At 38.3% G+C, this 17,615-nt stretch overlaps 1 protein-coding gene across 1 annotated transcript; it reads left to right on the top strand.

The window, feature by feature from the left end:
• The first annotated feature begins 1,671 nt into the window (after positions 1-1,671).
• On the top strand, positions 1,672-6,983 carry slc5a7a (solute carrier family 5 member 7a). Its single transcript, XM_004067141.5, has 9 exons — positions 1,672-1,914; positions 2,444-2,669; positions 2,839-2,952; positions 3,176-3,331; positions 3,464-3,612; positions 3,864-4,007; positions 4,225-4,378; positions 4,898-5,115; positions 5,210-6,983. Exons 2-9 carry the CDS (start codon positions 2,486-2,488, stop codon positions 5,882-5,884), a joined length of 1,794 nt encoding a protein of 597 aa, XP_004067189.1. The 5' UTR covers positions 1,672-1,914; positions 2,444-2,485; the 3' UTR covers positions 5,885-6,983.
• Positions 6,984-17,615: the final 10,632 nt, after the last annotated feature.

Genomic DNA, 17,615 nt, shown 5'->3' with positions numbered 1-17,615 from the left:
CATGGAATTTGTATTACTAGATGAATTACTTTTAGTGTTTGATTAGACGGGTATTCTAGGTCGTACGCTGCCATCTGTCCAACAGAGACTTATAAGGCTTTCCAGCTGTGTTCCCAATGTTTATGCTTTGGCATCAGTATTTAACAGGGTTGCTTGTCAAATGTCCAACAAAATCACAAATCAGTCAATTTGAATCCAGTAACTGTAAAGTAAAGTAGTAAAAATAAAACATGAATAAATAAAAATAAACCATGCTGGGTGAAGTGCTGAACGTGACTTCATAAAATAAAATAAAGTATAATTAATGACAAGCATGCATAACACAAAGAATCAACTCTCTCAGTGTTAAAGCCAGTGCATCCCGCTCTTCGATGTGATTCATTTTCAGAAGACTGTACCGTGGCTACAAGAATTACAACTTCAGAGTGGTGGGATGTTACTTCACTCTTACAAAATGTAAAAATAAAAACCAAATATTGACTCTACATGTTGTTTTTATTGACACAGTAAAATAGGAGAATGAATGTCATCCTTAATTTTGGCATTTTCATAAAAATATTTTAAAATAAGTATTACACATTGTGTATTACACAGTAATTACACATTGTCTATCATTGAGTGATATTAAAAAAATAGTAATAGTTATGATAAAGTGAACAAACAAAAGATTTATGACCTTAAATATACTCCTTAAACACTTGCAAACATTTTCATTTTAACATGAACTTATTTAGATGAAGACATTGAAATGTATTAATTTTATTATTTGTTTCGGATAGTAACATTATGATCTTATACATTTCCACTTTTATTATATATACATAAATATGATTGAAAATGATTGAAATTAAAAAGGGGAAAATTAAACAGGAGAAACTTAACCGTCCTTGCCTCTGTCCTCGGTGCTGAAACATCCCTCCACTTTACCAACAGAGGGCGCTGTGTGCGTAAAGTAGTCTTAATGAACTCATCACCCTGTCCTGTTGTGCAAAATATTTTTCCCCGTAGATCTACATTTTTATTCTGTGTGTGCGGTGGTGGCGCAGAGAAGGAAGGAGCTTCTCCAAAAAGAGCCTGTATCATTAAATCCCTCCACATGCTCTTCAAGAACCATCCTAATTGGATGGCAGTCGGTTTTGACAAGTGAAGTAGTCCAGATTAAATCTCTTCAGGCGGAGGTGGCCATTAAGTAGGCACAACTCCCTGATATTATCGTGACAGGAAGTGGCAGACACGTTTGAGTATGTTCTAATTGCTTTTAGGTGGGTGGGTGGGTGGTGGATGGGGGTGTTCTTCAGGACTGCAAATGTCACACCGCCCAAAAAGGAAGGAAAGTGCATCATTTACTTAAAATGCGCAACTGATTTAGCACAATGAATCAGCACAATCACAGTCAAAATTTGTGCACAGCCAAAACAGCTGCAGTTGTGCGGCAAAAATTATAGTTGATAAAATACTGCATGGTTGTCTTACGGCGCAGTTCGGCTCATTTTACGCAAAGTTTTGAGGAGCAGATATTTCACAAAGCATAAATCCACACATAAAAATGGTGACTATACAACGCAGAGCTTTTAGTAATGGACTTTCAAATAGAAAATACCCCCTCCTCCGACAACTCTGATCAGCTGATGCTCTCTGACGTGCCTATATGAAAGTTAAGGTGCTCATTATAGGGGACGTTTGGTTCTCTCTGACGCGCGCTCCGGTCCTCTGACGGCATCCCCCCCTCTTAAAAGAATCCCAAAGTGTCCAGAGACCCCACCAGCACCAGCAGGACCGATTCTGACATTTTTATTTCACCAGACCTCGCAACGCAAGTGGGGAGCGAGGATTCTTCTTCATTTTAACAAACCTGACATCGTGATGATACCTCTTCTCTTAGAGTATTTCAGCACATGACTGGACTTTTTTAAGGTATGTTTCGGATGTCCTTAAAGGTTTTTTATGCACACACATGGTTAATATGTTTTTTCTTCGTTTTATCAGGGATTCTAGTTTTGCTTTTATGTTGTATCTGTTGCCCATTTAATTAGTTAAAAATCAAAGTAAAGGAAAAAGTATGTATTGACTTCACGCATGCCTTTTTTTACGCACGGACGTTACGAACAAACAATGAGGTTCGTTAATTTGGGTATAAAAAATTGGTTTTTGTTGTTGTTGGAAATTGATTATAACTCCAGTTTCCACACTTCCACAAAATGCAGTGTGCAACAATTTAGGATTTCAGGATTCTATTGTGACTGATTTTTCATTAGACACCAAATTAAGGTTTCCTCAGTCATATTTAATCCAAAGACAACACGAAAAATGTCTTACTTGAACAAGAGAAGGGTGCTTGAGTTGAAATTCAGAAAGTCCTAAAACGTTTGTTTTTTTTAAACTTTTTTTTTCTTGTCATTTTTCTCATCAAAATGCTTTTTCTTTTTCCTTTTTACCCTTTTAGGTCTTCATGCCTTCCAGTTCCTAGCAGGAGAACACCGCAACAATGACCATCCATGTGGAGGGACTTGTGGCTATTGCTATCTTTTACCTGCTGATCCTGGTCGTCGGCATCTGGGCGGCATGGAAAAACAAGCACTCTGGAGAGGCGGAGGGCACCGACCGCAGCGAAACCATCATGGTCGGAGGGAGAGACATTGGGTTGTTTGTCGGAGGATTCACCATGACAGGTGAAATTCAGCTTTCCTAAACAGTTCAGTTGAAAAGAGACATCGATACACACCATAGAGGCTGCTTGCTTATGAGAGAAAAGTTTTACATAAAGTTATTTCCAGGACAAAAAAATGTTTAGGCCATAATTTCTTCTAATTTTATTTATCTCTGTTTTGTTATTTCCAGCAACCTGGGTTGGAGGAGGCTACATCAATGGCACAGCTGAGTATGTGTATCTTCCAGAATATGGTTTGGCTTGGGCTCAAGCCCCCTTTGGATATGCCCTCAGTCTGGTTGTGGGTGAGTGGTGTAACATTCAAGTTAGAAACAATAAAGAATGAGAATGAGCATATTTGTTCAAGCACATAGAGTAATTTAACACAAATAGATTGTGCCAAATGCCAATTAAAATATATGTCAGACGTATTTGTCCCATGATTTTTGTTGATTTACGTTGTATTTCTTTGCCCTCATATATTGGCCCTTGTTCCTGATTTTCTCAGTTTTCCCCTCTTTCATTCAGGTGGCCTGTTCTTTGCAAAGCCCATGCGCTCTCGTGGTTACGTCACCATGCTGGACCCATTTCAGCAGCTGTATGGAAAACGCATGGGTGGCCTTCTCTTCATACCTGCACTTATGGGAGAGATTTTCTGGTCTGCTGCCATCTTGAATGCACTTGGTGAGTAGAAACTTTTGACCTTCTCCCTCCTTCAAAATAAAACAATATATAAATATGTATTTATTTTTTTTGCAAAAGATCTGAATGTTTTGGAGTTAATGCTACAGTGCTCATTTTGTCCTGGCCTTGTAGGTGCTACTCTGAGCGTCATCGTGGACATCAATATTAAGATGTCAGTCATTATATCTGCGCTCATTGCGATCTTTTACACCCTGGTTGGAGGACTTTACTCAGTGGCCTACACCGATGTAGTCCAGCTCTTTTGTATATTTCTTGGCCTGGTAAGTTAAAATATCCTTTTTTATTACATCTATTCTAAAACTTTTTTTTTCCAAGGAACAAGCTTTATTTCTTTGTTTTGTTTTGTCTTGGCAGCATAAATAAATGTTATTTTTTAAGGTTACCCTTTTTTTATTTCTAATCCTTAACCAGCCCTTTAACTTCTTGTGCCTATGGGAATTTACAATTAAAAACAAATTCTACAATTTATTGTTTAAACTTCATTAACAAATATTATCTTGTTGGTCTATAGTGGATCAGTGTCCCTTTCGCTTTGACCAACCCGGCGGTGTCAGACATCACTGTTAGTGCAGTGAAGAAGGTTCATCAGGCTCCTTGGAAAGGCAGCATCAACAAAGATGACATATGGGTCTGGATCGACAACTTCTGCCTCCTGGTACAGCAGTTTTTCATGTTTCATAACACTCCCATAACCTTAGAGTAAGAGAAACATGGTTGTTGATTAGTAGCCAATTCATTAGTTCATGTTCTGATCAGTCAAACCTCTAAGGATGTGACTTTTAAAATCCTTCATTTGCATGCTGGTTTGTGAAAATAAGGCATTTTCTTTTAATTGTTGGATTCCTTTAAAATATCTTTGATAATTGCTGCAGATGCTGGGAGGAATCCCCTGGCAAGTGTACTTCCAGAGAGTTCTATCAGCCTCATCTGCCACCTATGCTCAGGTCCTCTCCTTCCTGGCTGCCTTTGGGTGCCTTATCATGGCTGTGCCCTCCGTTCTCATCGGAGCTATCGGAGCTTCCACAGGTTAGAGACGTGTGAACACACGTGCAGGATTTGTGTTGTTTATGTACATGCTTGTTTTTAGGGGGGGCTCCAGATGGGTCCTTGTTGCCCTTAGATCTGAGAAAACCTGGTAAATAGCAGCTGGTTCACTTCATCCATAATGAAGGAATCCATTTAATAACCATGCTGGTTGTGTAAATATTACATTAGAGGGAGGCAAGGGACCAAATTAGTGTTGTGATATCCAGGTTTTTTTGGCATCAGATTCCTTATTAAACAAGTAAACAAAAAACTTTTTATTTGAGGAATTGAATTAATGGAGAACAATTGCCGAAATATCAATATTAGTACCCTGTTGACTTTGTTTTGCTTTCTATAAAAGTAAAAAAAAGTTTAAGCCTCCAGCTTTAAGGTGAAGTTTAATTAGCTTCAATTTGGGAACAGTCGACCGTTTCAAATGTCACAGCATAATTTTCTTGATATTCATTTAATTAATTTACATTCCTCATGTTCTGGGCTTTTTACTTCCTTCTTGACTAGATTGGAACCAGACAAGTTATGGCAGCATTGCTCCCAAAGATAAGGATCAGGCCGACATGATTCTCCCCATTGTGCTCCAACACCTTTGTCCGCCATTTGTCTCTTTCTTTGGTCTGGGTGCCGTTTCTGCGGCTGTCATGTCGTCTGCAGACTCCTCCATCCTTTCAGCAAGCTCCATGTTTGCCAGAAACATCTACCAGCTAGCTTTCAGACAGTCGGTAATTACATCCAACGTTCAAATACATTTTTGAAGTTGCGTGACTTTGTACTTTCATGTGCTTTCATTTGTTTTTCTCTCCTCTGTCTTCTTAGGCCTCTGATCGAGAAATTGTTTGGGTGATGCGAATCACTATCTTTGTATTTGGCGGTCTTGCCACCATGATGGCGCTGGTTACTGGCACAGTTTATGGCCTCTGGTACTTGAGCTCAGACCTTGTTTACGTCATCATCTTCCCCCAGCTGCTCAGTGTGCTGTTCGTCAAAGGCACCAACACGTACGGCTCAGTGGCTGCTTACCTGTTCGGTTTGGTGCTGCGCATAGGTGGAGGTGAACCGTACCTGAGGCTGCCTCCCTTTATTTACTACCCCGGCTGGATTATTGAGAAGCAGATACACCAGGAAACAGGAATAATTGAGGATTTCGTGAAGCAAAGGTTCCCTTTTAAGACTGTCTCCATGGTGGCTTCCTTTGTGGCGAACTTCATTTTTTCGCACCTGGCAAAGTACCTGTTCGAAAGTGGTAAGATTTCCCACAAATACGACTTTCTCGACGCTGTGGTGTCCAGGCACAGTGGAGAAATAATGGATAAGACAACTCTTGTAACCCGTAGTAACAACATCGGGTTGTCAGAAATGGCGCCCGTCAGACCACGGCTGAGTGTGACCTTGGCAGCTGCCTTTACACGCCGCGACACACTGCCAACAGAAACTGTCGAGGAGGAAGACGAGGAGTCCAGCCCTGACTCATCCCACCATAATGAGGAATGATGAAGCCTGGAAATTATTTGAAAACAAAAGGAAAGTCGTACTGAACTGTCTATCATCAATCATCAAGCCACAAACCTAGGAATTCTTGGAACGATAAAAGAACTTCCACATCCTGACCGACTGGATAACGTGTCAGGAGTTTTAGTGTAGCAGCTTGCTGATTGTCCAGACATGAGCTGTCTTTCTGTGAAGTAAAGCAACACACACTCACACATGCACTCCTAATATTTGTAGTTAGTTGGTTGTAATGTCTGTTTACCTATATTAACTACTAAAAAAGATGAGGTCAACCTAAAGTTACAAGTAAAAAAAAAAAGATCAAATATCCTTAATATTTGGCTGTTCATAGAAAGTTAAAAGACATGACAGACGGCACAATCAACATTATGTGGAAGAAAAAACACTTAGTCATGCTTTTAGTCTTGTACTGTGGTTTTATTGTTTTTGAAACAGCAGAAAATGATAAGTAAGCACTGGCATATCAATTTTATTTAAATGAATAGAGAGCCATTCATCCTTTTGCATAACCAATTATAATATTTATAATTCTGTGAATCAAGAAAAAAAAATCTACGCATCATGCTAAATGTATAAGCAGTAATGATGGTAGCTGACATTTAAGGTACAGCCTGATCTTCTCTTTGACCATCAGAAATAGAGACAGTTTTAAAGCATTGGTGTAACTTCGTGTTTATCAATTATCTTCCATTGAACTGCCTTAATGATCTTATTAAAGAAATATTTAGCCGTTCTGACCAGAATCTGGTCAGACTGCAATACAAAAGGACTTGAATGTAAGCTCTGATGAAGCGCAGAGTATATAGATGGGACAGAATATTTGCTGCTGATGATTCTCTTCGGTTTGTGTTTTGGCAAAGTTTCGCCGTTGCAGGACAAGGTGCCTCTGGCTCGCATTTTGGTGGTGTTTGATTGGCAAGAGGGGGATTACATTCTCTGTGATGTGTTTATTTGTATATATGTGAAGATACAAAAAAAAGAAGATGCAGTGTGAGGAAAATCATATAGGTAACTACTTAAATGTTTATTTATTTTTGATGTAAAAAGAGTGAAGAAGAAATAAAATGGGGAAAAAAACTGACATTTGTGAAGTAAAAGGTGCTTTGATTCAATTCACTTTTATCTATCGTAAGTTTTTTTTAAGACCTTTACCTCATGGAATTTTAAAGTTTATCCAAATAATTTTAATGTTTGCAATTCAAAGATAAAGGCTGGTTTATAGGATTTAATAGAACAATTCTGCTCTTTCTAAACCATTTTCCTTTAAAAAAAGACTGAATATGCTGGTCCAAGCTGTTTCTTGTCTTTCGGGGCCTTCAGCTTACTGGACGGTGGACTGAGAGAGAACATGTCAGAAGACGTGACCGACATTACAATTCGCTTGGCTTGCGTCTTTGTCCCCCTCCTTGTCCATGCTGAAAGACAGTCTCTTAAAATAGCTCTCCCCTCTCTGCTTATTTACTTTAAGTGCTGTACTCTTACTGGTCTTGGACTTGGGGTGGAGCCACATGGGCCTGGGGTGGGGCTGCTGATGGCCAAGCAGAGAAGATGGCCCAGGGTGGGGCCAAGCAAGAACAGAGTGTGCCTTTTTACTGGTGACTACTGTCGTGAGTTTTGCCAGTTCTGATGCGGAAAAATGACGCAAGTGCCCCACCCATAATATGCATCTCCTCGCTTCTCCGTCGCCGACCTTTCCGACGTCCTTGAAAAACACGACCAATCCCATCATAAAGAGAAGAGGTGGTGGTGGGGGGGCGGGGTTCCATGGCCATTCATACAAAGTGCTTTGGAGAGCACTCATGATAATTAGTAATTATGAAAGAAAACTGTTGGTTGTCTAAAAGTCAATCCATTTATTTTGTATTCCTCACGGGAGGAGCCAGGAATGTTGGGGGATGGTCCCTGCAGAGGATTCTGTTTCATAGAGCAACCCGCAAGAAAAACAAAAATCATCCACCTACTCATCTTTTTTTGTCTTCAACACGTAAATGTGTTAATTCATTTACCCCTTTATTGATCTGTGCGAGGCTGCAGAGTGGAATAGTAGTTAGCGCTCTTCCCTGACAGCGAGAAGGTTCGAATTCCAGCCTGGACCTTTCTGTGTGGAGTTTGCATGTTCTCCCCGTGCATGCGTGTGTTTTCTCCGAGCACTCCGGCATCCTCCCACCATCCAAAAGGATGCTTCATAGCTGTCTCTAAATTCCCCTTTGGGTGTAAATGTGAGTGTGTGTGGCTCTACGACGGGCTGGTGACCTTTGCAGGGTGTAGCCCGGCTTCGCCCAACAGTAGCTGGGTTGAAGATGGATGGATAGATTGATCTGTGCTTAGTGTGAGATGGGTCATGGTGTACAAAGGTTTTTGCAGCTATCACGCAAGAAGGTGGCTTATATTCAGACGAGTCACCATTTAATTAAATATTGTCAAGGTATGTACTTCAATGGTAATGTAGATCTACCAAACAACTTATCAGTGTGTGAGGAATACCGACGTGCTGAACCATCCATGTGGAAAGGTGCAAACAGCTCTCAGAAAGGCCTGAGATTTCATCAGGCACCCTTCCTGTAAGTATTTCTGTTTGATGTATTAATCCTTTCTTAGAGAACAACTTAAGTTCTTCCAAGTTTCCTGAATTGTTAAAGCTTTCAGATTAAAGTGGTAAAAGGACCTTTCCCTCTAATTGTTTTATCTTGATCATTTTTTCAGATGGAGATAGACGGAAATTCTGGGAACCAGATGTTTTTTTCCTAAACATGGATGGAAGGAGAGAAGATAAGAGCGAGCAGACACTGCAGTCAGTTAAACATCTGCTGTGTGTAGGACACAGATACTTTATCTTAACCCTTGTGCTATCTTAGATGACCCCCCCTTACATTGACTTGTTCTCCCTACCATGACAAAGGTGGATAGAGGTGGAAAGATTTCATGTAATCCATGGACACCAGTGAAGATCACAAATCATTGAAGAAAAAAGGTTCAGCACACTGTCTAGTGGGTCTATATGACCCAACTCCCAATGTTAAAATGCCCAGGATAGCACAAGGGTTATGAGAGAAGAATCAAGGTAAGCAGCTGGAATTCAAGCTTTCAATCTGTTTAAAATCTATTTAAAAAATATTGTTCTGTTGTTGTTGTTGGTATAAGCTCTAAAGTAATCCACATTTTTTACAAACTAATATGAGAATTGTCTTTGCTTCAGCTCCTAGGTGACTGATTAACAAACAGTTTAAACAAAAGTGAATGACATTACAGTAGTAACTCAAATAGCTCATTTGTACTTTCAATAACAGTTAAATCTGGTTTCTCTTTATTCTGGTTTCTCTTTATTTTATTTATTTATTTATTTTCCACTGGTGTTTGTCTTTGTGTATTTTATTGCGCGGGGCTATTTGAATGTATTTTATTGTATTTTATTGCATTTGTTTTTGTTTTTATGTACAGCACCTTGAGCTGTCTTCTCGTAATGAAAGGTGCTATATAAATAAAATTAATTTGAATTTGAATTTGAATCTTAGGTTAAATTAAAAATGAATCACATAAAGTATAAAAAGATTTGGATTTAATCTTAATATTATCAGTGCTTGAAACCACTTTGACATCTGCGTGCATTGTGAGCTAAGGGTGCCAAATATTTGGAAGCAACCTCTCAAAATGCTAGTATCTGAATTTGTTGATTTTTTTTTCTAAAAAAATTCTCAACTATTTTAAAATTGTTTAGTAACTTGATTTTTAAAATACTACAAGTGAATATAAAGATCCGCTGCATGTAGCTGTAACAGCAGCTCTCACATAATTGTTTTTGTTGAAAATATGTTGTCTTCAAAATAATACTACACAAGTGGAAGTAAAATATAGTTCAAACGTTTGCTTAAATAAGAGGGCAATGGTGACACAAAACGATTCAAATTTGAACAAGTCTAATTCAAAGTCTGGAATTTACTGGATGAAGCAATGAAGATACATCTAGTGTATTAAAAAGGTGATTTTTTTTGACAATGTTTTTAGTCCTGAACTTTTATCTTGCCTCACACATCCCTGCAAATTTCAAAATATCTGATATACTGATGCATTAATGGCAGTTGGGTAGAAAAAACATAACAACAGCACCATGACTTTTTGGCACAAATCTTTATTTTGGCTGATGTAGATAATGACCTTTTAAGGCCTGCTGATACCAATATTTGGTTGATAGTTATTGTATGTTACTGGAAAAAGATTAGACGTAAATGTAAAATCAAACCTAAATGGGCAGACACATCTCATTATGGCTGCCTTTTTGTAATTAAGTATAGTCCAGTAAAGCACCTTTTAGAAGCAAAAAGTTTGCAAAAAAACTTGTTGTAACCTTTAAATTTCAATATCAAAAAGGGAAATTTCAGTCGATAAACAGCAACTTTGACACACCATTTTGCTCATGGATTGTCAAAATAAAATTATCAGACCCTTTTGTTACTTTTTTTTTAATTCTGTAAAATAAAAGCACATTTTTGCATGTTCCATCACTACTTAAATTCAAAGCATGTTTTAATGTTCAGCTATGTTTCTATCTCAATGAATCTTCAGAATTCATAAAACACATCTTAGCATTTTTCTTTTGGACCCAACACAGCTCACATCTAAAGGCAAATCTCATATATGTTGCCGGGGCACCACGGTCATTCCGGCAGGCTACCATTTATGTCTCTTGTAAGTAATGTCTTCAGTAATTTAATTGCAAGTCAAGTAATTGAAACATAGGAGGGAGATGGGGGTAGCAGGTAAATGGATTGTATGCATGTGGTATAAAAATGCAGGATTATAAATAAGTTTTATTCCAACAAGAGAATGTGTATTTTAGCATTTATTGAATTGCATTTTTTTGTTTTTTTTTTAATTGAATGCAGCTTTAAGAGCAGAATTGTCTTCATGCACACTAACTGCGATAACGTCATGTCTAATTGTCTCCCACACATCTCTCTCTATCTCCTCCATTAGTAACTGCAAGCAGCTGAGGGGCATCTATGGCCAAATGAATGTTGCTGCTCCTCAAATCAAATCAGTCTGGAGAACTTAATTACGAAACCGGCTTTGTTCCGCTCAAAACGTCTGCAGGTAGTCTGGAGCCACAAGTATGACACTACCACTGTGAAATCAAACCATCCAAATCAAAAGCATACTCATTTCTGAGGATTCACAGGCAGGAATGATCCATTTTAGGATCTGTGGGGGTTCAAAAATTGTGCAGAGGCTGCATCTTTACTGGGTGGAGGACAATATAATATTTTCAATGCAAAAGTGTAAAGAAGGAAAAACAAAAGATGTTTCCATTTTATATTTTTTAATGTTGGAACAGGCAAAATGATTGTGTTTTTTGAAGATGGAGTGGAGAATCCCTCATTTCTGTAAACTTCAAATACACCAAAAACAGTGAGTGTTCACCCCTGATGAGTGAATTAATGTAACATGAGTTCACAACAGTTTCTGCCTGCACTGCTTGAATGGGTCGCATCGTGACGTTACTTTGGATGACACCGCATCATTCCACATGAGCAGCAACACTTCCAAGTATCTAGATTTCTTCTATCTCTTTTTTTCCTGTTAAATCTTAACCACTTAGCATGTCATCATATGTCTACACTAAAAGTCACTGTTTGGCTCTTCTGTCATAGAGGTCATGGTTTTAGTGATTCACTTTCAAATAATTAAAGTTACTTAATTTACCACCAGCGTTCCTTTGGGTCTTGTACATTTAAAGTTTAGATTTAGTGTAAATACGCGCATGCTATAACCAGAGTGGATATTCTGGTGCTGCGCATTGCTGTCCATGTTCTGTAACTCTTGACCTGCTTTGCAGCCAGTTCCCCTAAGCCCATTTCTTTTTCCAAAGAGAGGAAGGGTGGTGGTGGAGGTGGAGGACGAGGGGGTTGGGGGTGTTGGATGTGCTGCCATCCCATACAAAGTCAGTGGAGAGACTAATGTAGTGTCTGTATAAATACTCATGTACGAACAAAGAATAGCGCACAGAATCCCCAGAGGGCCTGTTCACCGTCTGAATGAAGACGCTGGGGGAAGGAGGATGGACATGACGTGTGTGAACCGCTCAGAAGCACACACAGAAGCCAAAGGGAAAATGGGAGAGTGAATAGCGGAAAAAAAAAGAAAAAAAAAGGGAATATACTAAAAGGTATAAAGGTACATTTTACAAATTTTAGATAGTTTTTGTGTTCTGAATATAAATACTTTGTCTGACTTCCTGATGCTGCAACACCAGCTACTAATAGAGCCCTCATGAACCAATGGAGTCGCAAAAAAGGAGACAAAAACGAGAAAAATGTCCGTCAGGTCGCTGTGCCTCTTAACTCATTATAGCCACGGACGACTCTCCAGCTCCTCCCTATTCTGTGTGTGTGTGTGTGTGTGTGCGTGTGTGTGTGCGTGTGTGTGTGTGTGGTGTGTGTCCTATAATATCACAATCCCTACCCTAGCTGAGTTGGAGCCAGAAGATACATTAGAGCTGATTGAGGAGCACAAGGGTGCAGGTATAATCCTGAGAGAAGGAGGCAAACACACACACACTTCATCTAGCTCTTTTAAGCACAGGCACACAATAGAAAAGAAAGAAGGTGATGAGAAAAAATAACACAATAATGTACTAATTTATACTAAATGAAACAGACAGATACAATTTTGTGTTGTCGCATTCTGCTCTATGAAAAACACATTTTTAAACCAAACCCATCATTGTTTTCTTGGTTCATCGTTATCTTGCTATACTGTTATTCAGAATTACTGTGATCAAAAGGAGAAAATCAAAGTGTTTGTCAGTATGACCTTGCAACACTTGCTCACTACATAGCTCATAAAATGACCTTGTTTGATTTTAACCAGTTTTTTGGGGAGGAAACTCCTGACTGGAATAAACTTAGAGATTAATTACATTAAACATGACTGTTTTAAACAGTGCAAAAAAAAACCCACCAGAGTAAAGCAAAAATACAAATAGTAACAAATAATATTTTTAAGACAGCTTTAAAGCAACTGAATAAAAACATGCACTGATTTATTTGTCCATCCATCATTATCTGCAGCCTAAAATCTTACACACTTGTGTTGCTGGAGCTTTAAACTTATCTAGCTTGTTGCATGACTAAATCTTTGCTTACAGTTGTTAAAATGATTTAAGATGTGTCTCAAGTATTTCACAGTTTAGGATTTATCTTCTAAGTCAAAGAGCCAATGAAATGTGAGACAACTTTATAAGGTGTTGACAGCCGTAAAAACTAAATTTGGACTGATTCGAGCGAAACTGAGAATCCTACATTCTGAGCGAATTAATGGGAAAGTGACTCCTTTATCTCATTCAATACCAAAGTGTTCCGAGGTCAGCTGAGAGATATCATCTCCGTTTGTCAGAGCAGGTATCGACTTTGCCAGAAAGCATCCTCCCATCTGGACATGCCCTTAAATGGCCTTGATTGAGATCAGCTCATCAGCAGCCGTCCAGAGTTCACAGCCTCTGCTTAAGAAGACGATGTTTGTATGGAAATGAGAGGGTAACTTGAAGTATTCTTTTTCTCCTATATTTTATATCTTAAAAGACATGGGTTATTTGTATGCTTATGTGGGCTACAATGAGTCATAATAATGAAGTAGTGTCAGCTGCCAATGAGGAGCTTTCATTTTTACCTAATAAGTAAAACCAGTTTCTTTTAGCAGATGACTGAACTCTAGGATATGTCCTAAATCAAAACAAACCATTTTTGATTTTTTCAACCCTCAAATGCAAAGTTCAGTTTAAGCAATAATTCTTTTTTTAAGTACTAATGAAGCCTCCATGATTTTTTTCACAAATGTGACCTTTATGGACAAAGATTGAGTTTGTCTTTGGAAAGCATCCTTCTTTTTTTCTTATTGTTGAGAAGAGAAAAACAAACAGACTTAAAACAGTTTCATGGTGTCTTTATTTGTCAGGCTCTGATAAAAGACAGAATAAAAAGAGAAAAAATGCATCGTTTGACAGGAATGGGGTCAAAACCTTAACTACAATTTTTCTTCTTGATGAATCTGAAAATCTTTGCACAAAACTGAACCTCCGCCATTTCAGCAGAAGACATCTGTTTCTGCTTACTGTCCACTAGGTGTTGCTATGATTCAAAAGAAGAAACGGGGAAAAAAATTGCAGGAGGGTTGAAAGAAGTTTACACTGAGGACTTTTCTTTTCACTATTAAAGGCCTGACAGTTGAAAAGCAGCGCAGGGGAACAAAAAAACAACAAAAAAAAAAATCTGCCTCCTCTGCTGTGGTTTTGATTTGGACCTAATGAATAAATATGTGACATTGAAACAAAGTGAAAAAGACTAAAGAATAAAAATTCTTACCAATTAGAATTTATTCTATGTTGTGTTTCAGCTTCTTGAACACACAACAGTTCATTTTTTCCAGTGAACACTAACAAAATTAATATTTTAAGATCCGGGGATCAAAACCTATAAAGAATGCTTCAAACCACAGAGATTACACCAAACTCAAATTAGCCTCCTTGACATAACCCTTGTGCTATCTTAGGCACTTAAACGTTGGGAGTGGGGTCATCTAGACCCACTAGACAGTGCTCTGAACCTTTTTTCTTCAATGATTTGTGATCTTCACTGGTGGTCATGGATTACATGAAACCTTTTCACCTTTATCCACCTTTGTCATGGTAGGGAGAACACGTCAATGGAAGGGTGGGGTCATCTAAGATAGCACAAGGGCTAATACTGGCACAGATAACCTCTTTTTCTTTCTTAAAAAAAGTTTTAAATGTTTCTTTATGTCTTAATAATTGTGTTTTTGTTTAAATTGCCATTTATGCTTCCCCCCCCTTTTTCAGTAACTTATGAAAATCCAACATCCCTAATTCCCCTTTTAAAAGAATAAAGGATTCTAGGATAATAAGATTTTGTCCCCATGCAATTTCTACTAATCTTTACTTTATAAAATAAAGTTATTTGAAGGAAACTATTTTTCCACCTGGTACTCAGTTCAGTATAGTATGGAATGATTCTATCTTTACTGTGTTTTGCATAAATATTTTTCCTCATGAGAGTGCTAAGTTTGAAGCTACGGTCGCTTTATTTAAACAATGGACCTCAGTGGTGATTAATGAAAACATGCCTTTGAAAAAGCCACATCAACTGTAACTAATAAGCCATTTACAGGAACTGAAAAGGGGCACTTGTCAGAGGGTTATGACACAAACCTCCGGTTTGAAATGGGAAGTAAAGGGTAATTTATGTTTGGTGTGAATGCAATTGATCTTCTATTTTTTTTCACATGAGAAAAATCCAAGAAGAGTGTTTTACAGTTTGTAGATTTTGAGGCTGGGGGAGAACAGGGAACAAACTGTACAAGTGCATAGACATGGTGGTTTTGTTTAGAGAAATCTTCTCTTCTTCAGAATGAGAAATGATGGTCTGTATCTAATTTAATTCAACAAAGTTATATAACCACAGTTCACATGAGAGTTCATCCAAGTCAAGTACCACAGGCAGTTCAGTCAGTATTATTATGTTGCTCCCTTGATAACTGTTTATTCAAATAAAACAAATCTGGTCTATTTCTCAAATATCATTTTTATTTTTGGAAACCAAATGATTGATTTAAGCATTTACTTTCCCTTTTAAATTGCCCCCAAACTTCTATCATGGAGGCCTGACACTCAGTCTTTCTATCCCCACTAAACAGCCATTCCTCCCAAAATGTTAGTTATTTGTGGGTAATCTAAAATTAAATATTTTCACAATCAAACAGTCACAATCAAGACTGCTCCTTTTAGCAGATCTGTTGGTGTCTGAAGTAGCAAACTTGCTATAAACAAAAAAATTCACACTTTTTAAATTCCATAACTGTCCTCTGTTGTAAACTTGCACAATCAAAATACCTGCATGCAGCAATTATGCTTTACATCTGTTAGCTTGAGTGCATGAGAATTGATCTGTGTACAATTTGTATTTGTTGGTCTGCACAGACGTGTAGGTGTGTAGGTCTTTGTAGGATTTGAGTTTGTGTCTGTGGACAGACCCTTTTGGTAAACATGCAAAAGTTGTAATGATTAACCTCGAGCAGCTTGTTGCCTCTTTGGTTTGTAATCCTCCACCTTCTATATGCTTCATCCTCCAACCACTTTTACTTACTTTTCCTCCCCTGTACCCTCACCTCATTGATCCCACATATATATGGACACAGAGATTAATAAAAATATTTTTCCTGAAATACAAAAGGGGGTTTATAGAAATGAATACCTCGTGTGTCTAAATCCCTAATGTAACTGAAATATGTCCAACACAAGAGGCTTTCAGCTTTTATGTCTTGATTGAACTGCTGGATTATTTTTTAGCCCTTGTGCTATCTTAGATGACCCCACCCCTACATTGACGTGTTCTCCCTACCATGACAAAGGTGGATTAAGGTGGAAAGATTTCGTGTAATCCATGGACACCAGTGAAGATCACAAATCATTGAAGAAAAAATGTTCAGCGCACTGTCTAGTGCAGGGGTGGGCAATTCCAGGCCTCGAGGGCCGGTGTGTCTGCATGATTTCCAGATACTCTTCCCCTACTCATGGCTGATTACCTGGTTCAGGTGTGACCAGCCAATCAGAACATGCCAGAGCAGGGTATGCTGGAAAACATGCAGGACTACGGCCCTCAGTGCCCACCTCTGGTCTAGTGGGTCTAGATGACCTACCTCCCAACGTTAAAGTGGCTAGGATAGCACAAGGGTTAGAAAAAAAAGTGTCATGTCGTCTGTTGACCACACGAGGGTGCTATTGTGCCACCCAGGAGATTTTCTTCATTTGGAACAAACTCCATGTCCTTTATCTTCAACGATAATTACAGCTTCTTATAGCTTTACATTATTGTGCATTTGTTGCACGTGAATTTATACTCTTGGGAGTGACGACAAATGCTAACTAACAATTATAGTGACCCGTATTTACTTATTTGAACTCAAATGACAATTTAGAAAAAAGCACATTAGCCGTTTTATTCAGGTGCTTAAAATTTATATTTTATATTTCTTTCTTGAAAAATATTGAACCATCAGATCTTTAAATTATGCTGGAGAATATTGAGCATACAGATTATAATAAATCATAGCTCTGATGCGGACAGGTGCAATGATGGTCATTTTTCATGTTTGTGAACGTTGGTTAAGCAGAAGAAAATGTTGTGTTTGCCAAAAGTAAAATTAATTATAGGGAATTCCTCTCATCAATATTGTGAGAACCTCCCACTACCCTCTGGGGATTTGCAAAGAACCTATTTCAGAGGCATTTAGGGTAAGGCTTCCAAAAATACTAGGATGCTAGAAATCTCACCTCCGTAACAACACAAGTCTTCCTCATACCCCACTTGGTGTAGCTCTAGCATATATCAGAAACTTCTAAAAACATAATAGTACTCAACAATAAACTAGAGTTCTAATGTAATTCTAAGAATTACATCTGCTGCACTCAGATTTATTTGTGTTCCTGGCATTTTTTAGACAGTGTTCTGCAACATCAGTTCACAAAAAGCGAACTTCAGTTTCCTCTTTTACAAACTGAAATGGAAAAAGGGTTAATTTAGGCAGTCTCCTCAAAATCTTCTTTACATTCAGAAACCGTAGCGTAGCTTAAGTGATAAGAAAGTCTCCCCTCGGGATCTCCCGTCCTCGCTTACTTTACAGTATCAGATGAGCCGTGTTGGGGAGA

Source organism: Oryzias latipes, chromosome 3, assembly GCF_053564925.1.
Source record: "Oryzias latipes strain Hd-rR chromosome 3, Olatipes_Hd-rR_3.1".
In the NCBI taxonomy this organism is placed as follows: Eukaryota; Metazoa; Chordata; class Actinopteri; order Beloniformes; family Adrianichthyidae; genus Oryzias; species Oryzias latipes.
The sequence above is the reverse complement of the archived record's forward strand: the minus strand, read 5'-3'. Positions and strand labels throughout refer to the sequence as shown.

Bases quoted from the DNA above. Each gene is read 5' to 3' on its own strand.
- slc5a7a (XM_004067141.5), top strand. From the start codon at position 2,486: ATGACCATCCATGTGGAGGGACTTGTGGCTATTGCTATCTTTTACCTG. The intron at 4,379-4,897 runs GTTAGAGACGTG...CTTCTTGACTAG, and splicing joins AGCTATCGGAGCTTCCACAG to ATTGGAACCAGACAAGTTAT. The intron at 5,116-5,209 runs GTAATTACATCC...CTGTCTTCTTAG, and splicing joins AGCTAGCTTTCAGACAGTCG to GCCTCTGATCGAGAAATTGT.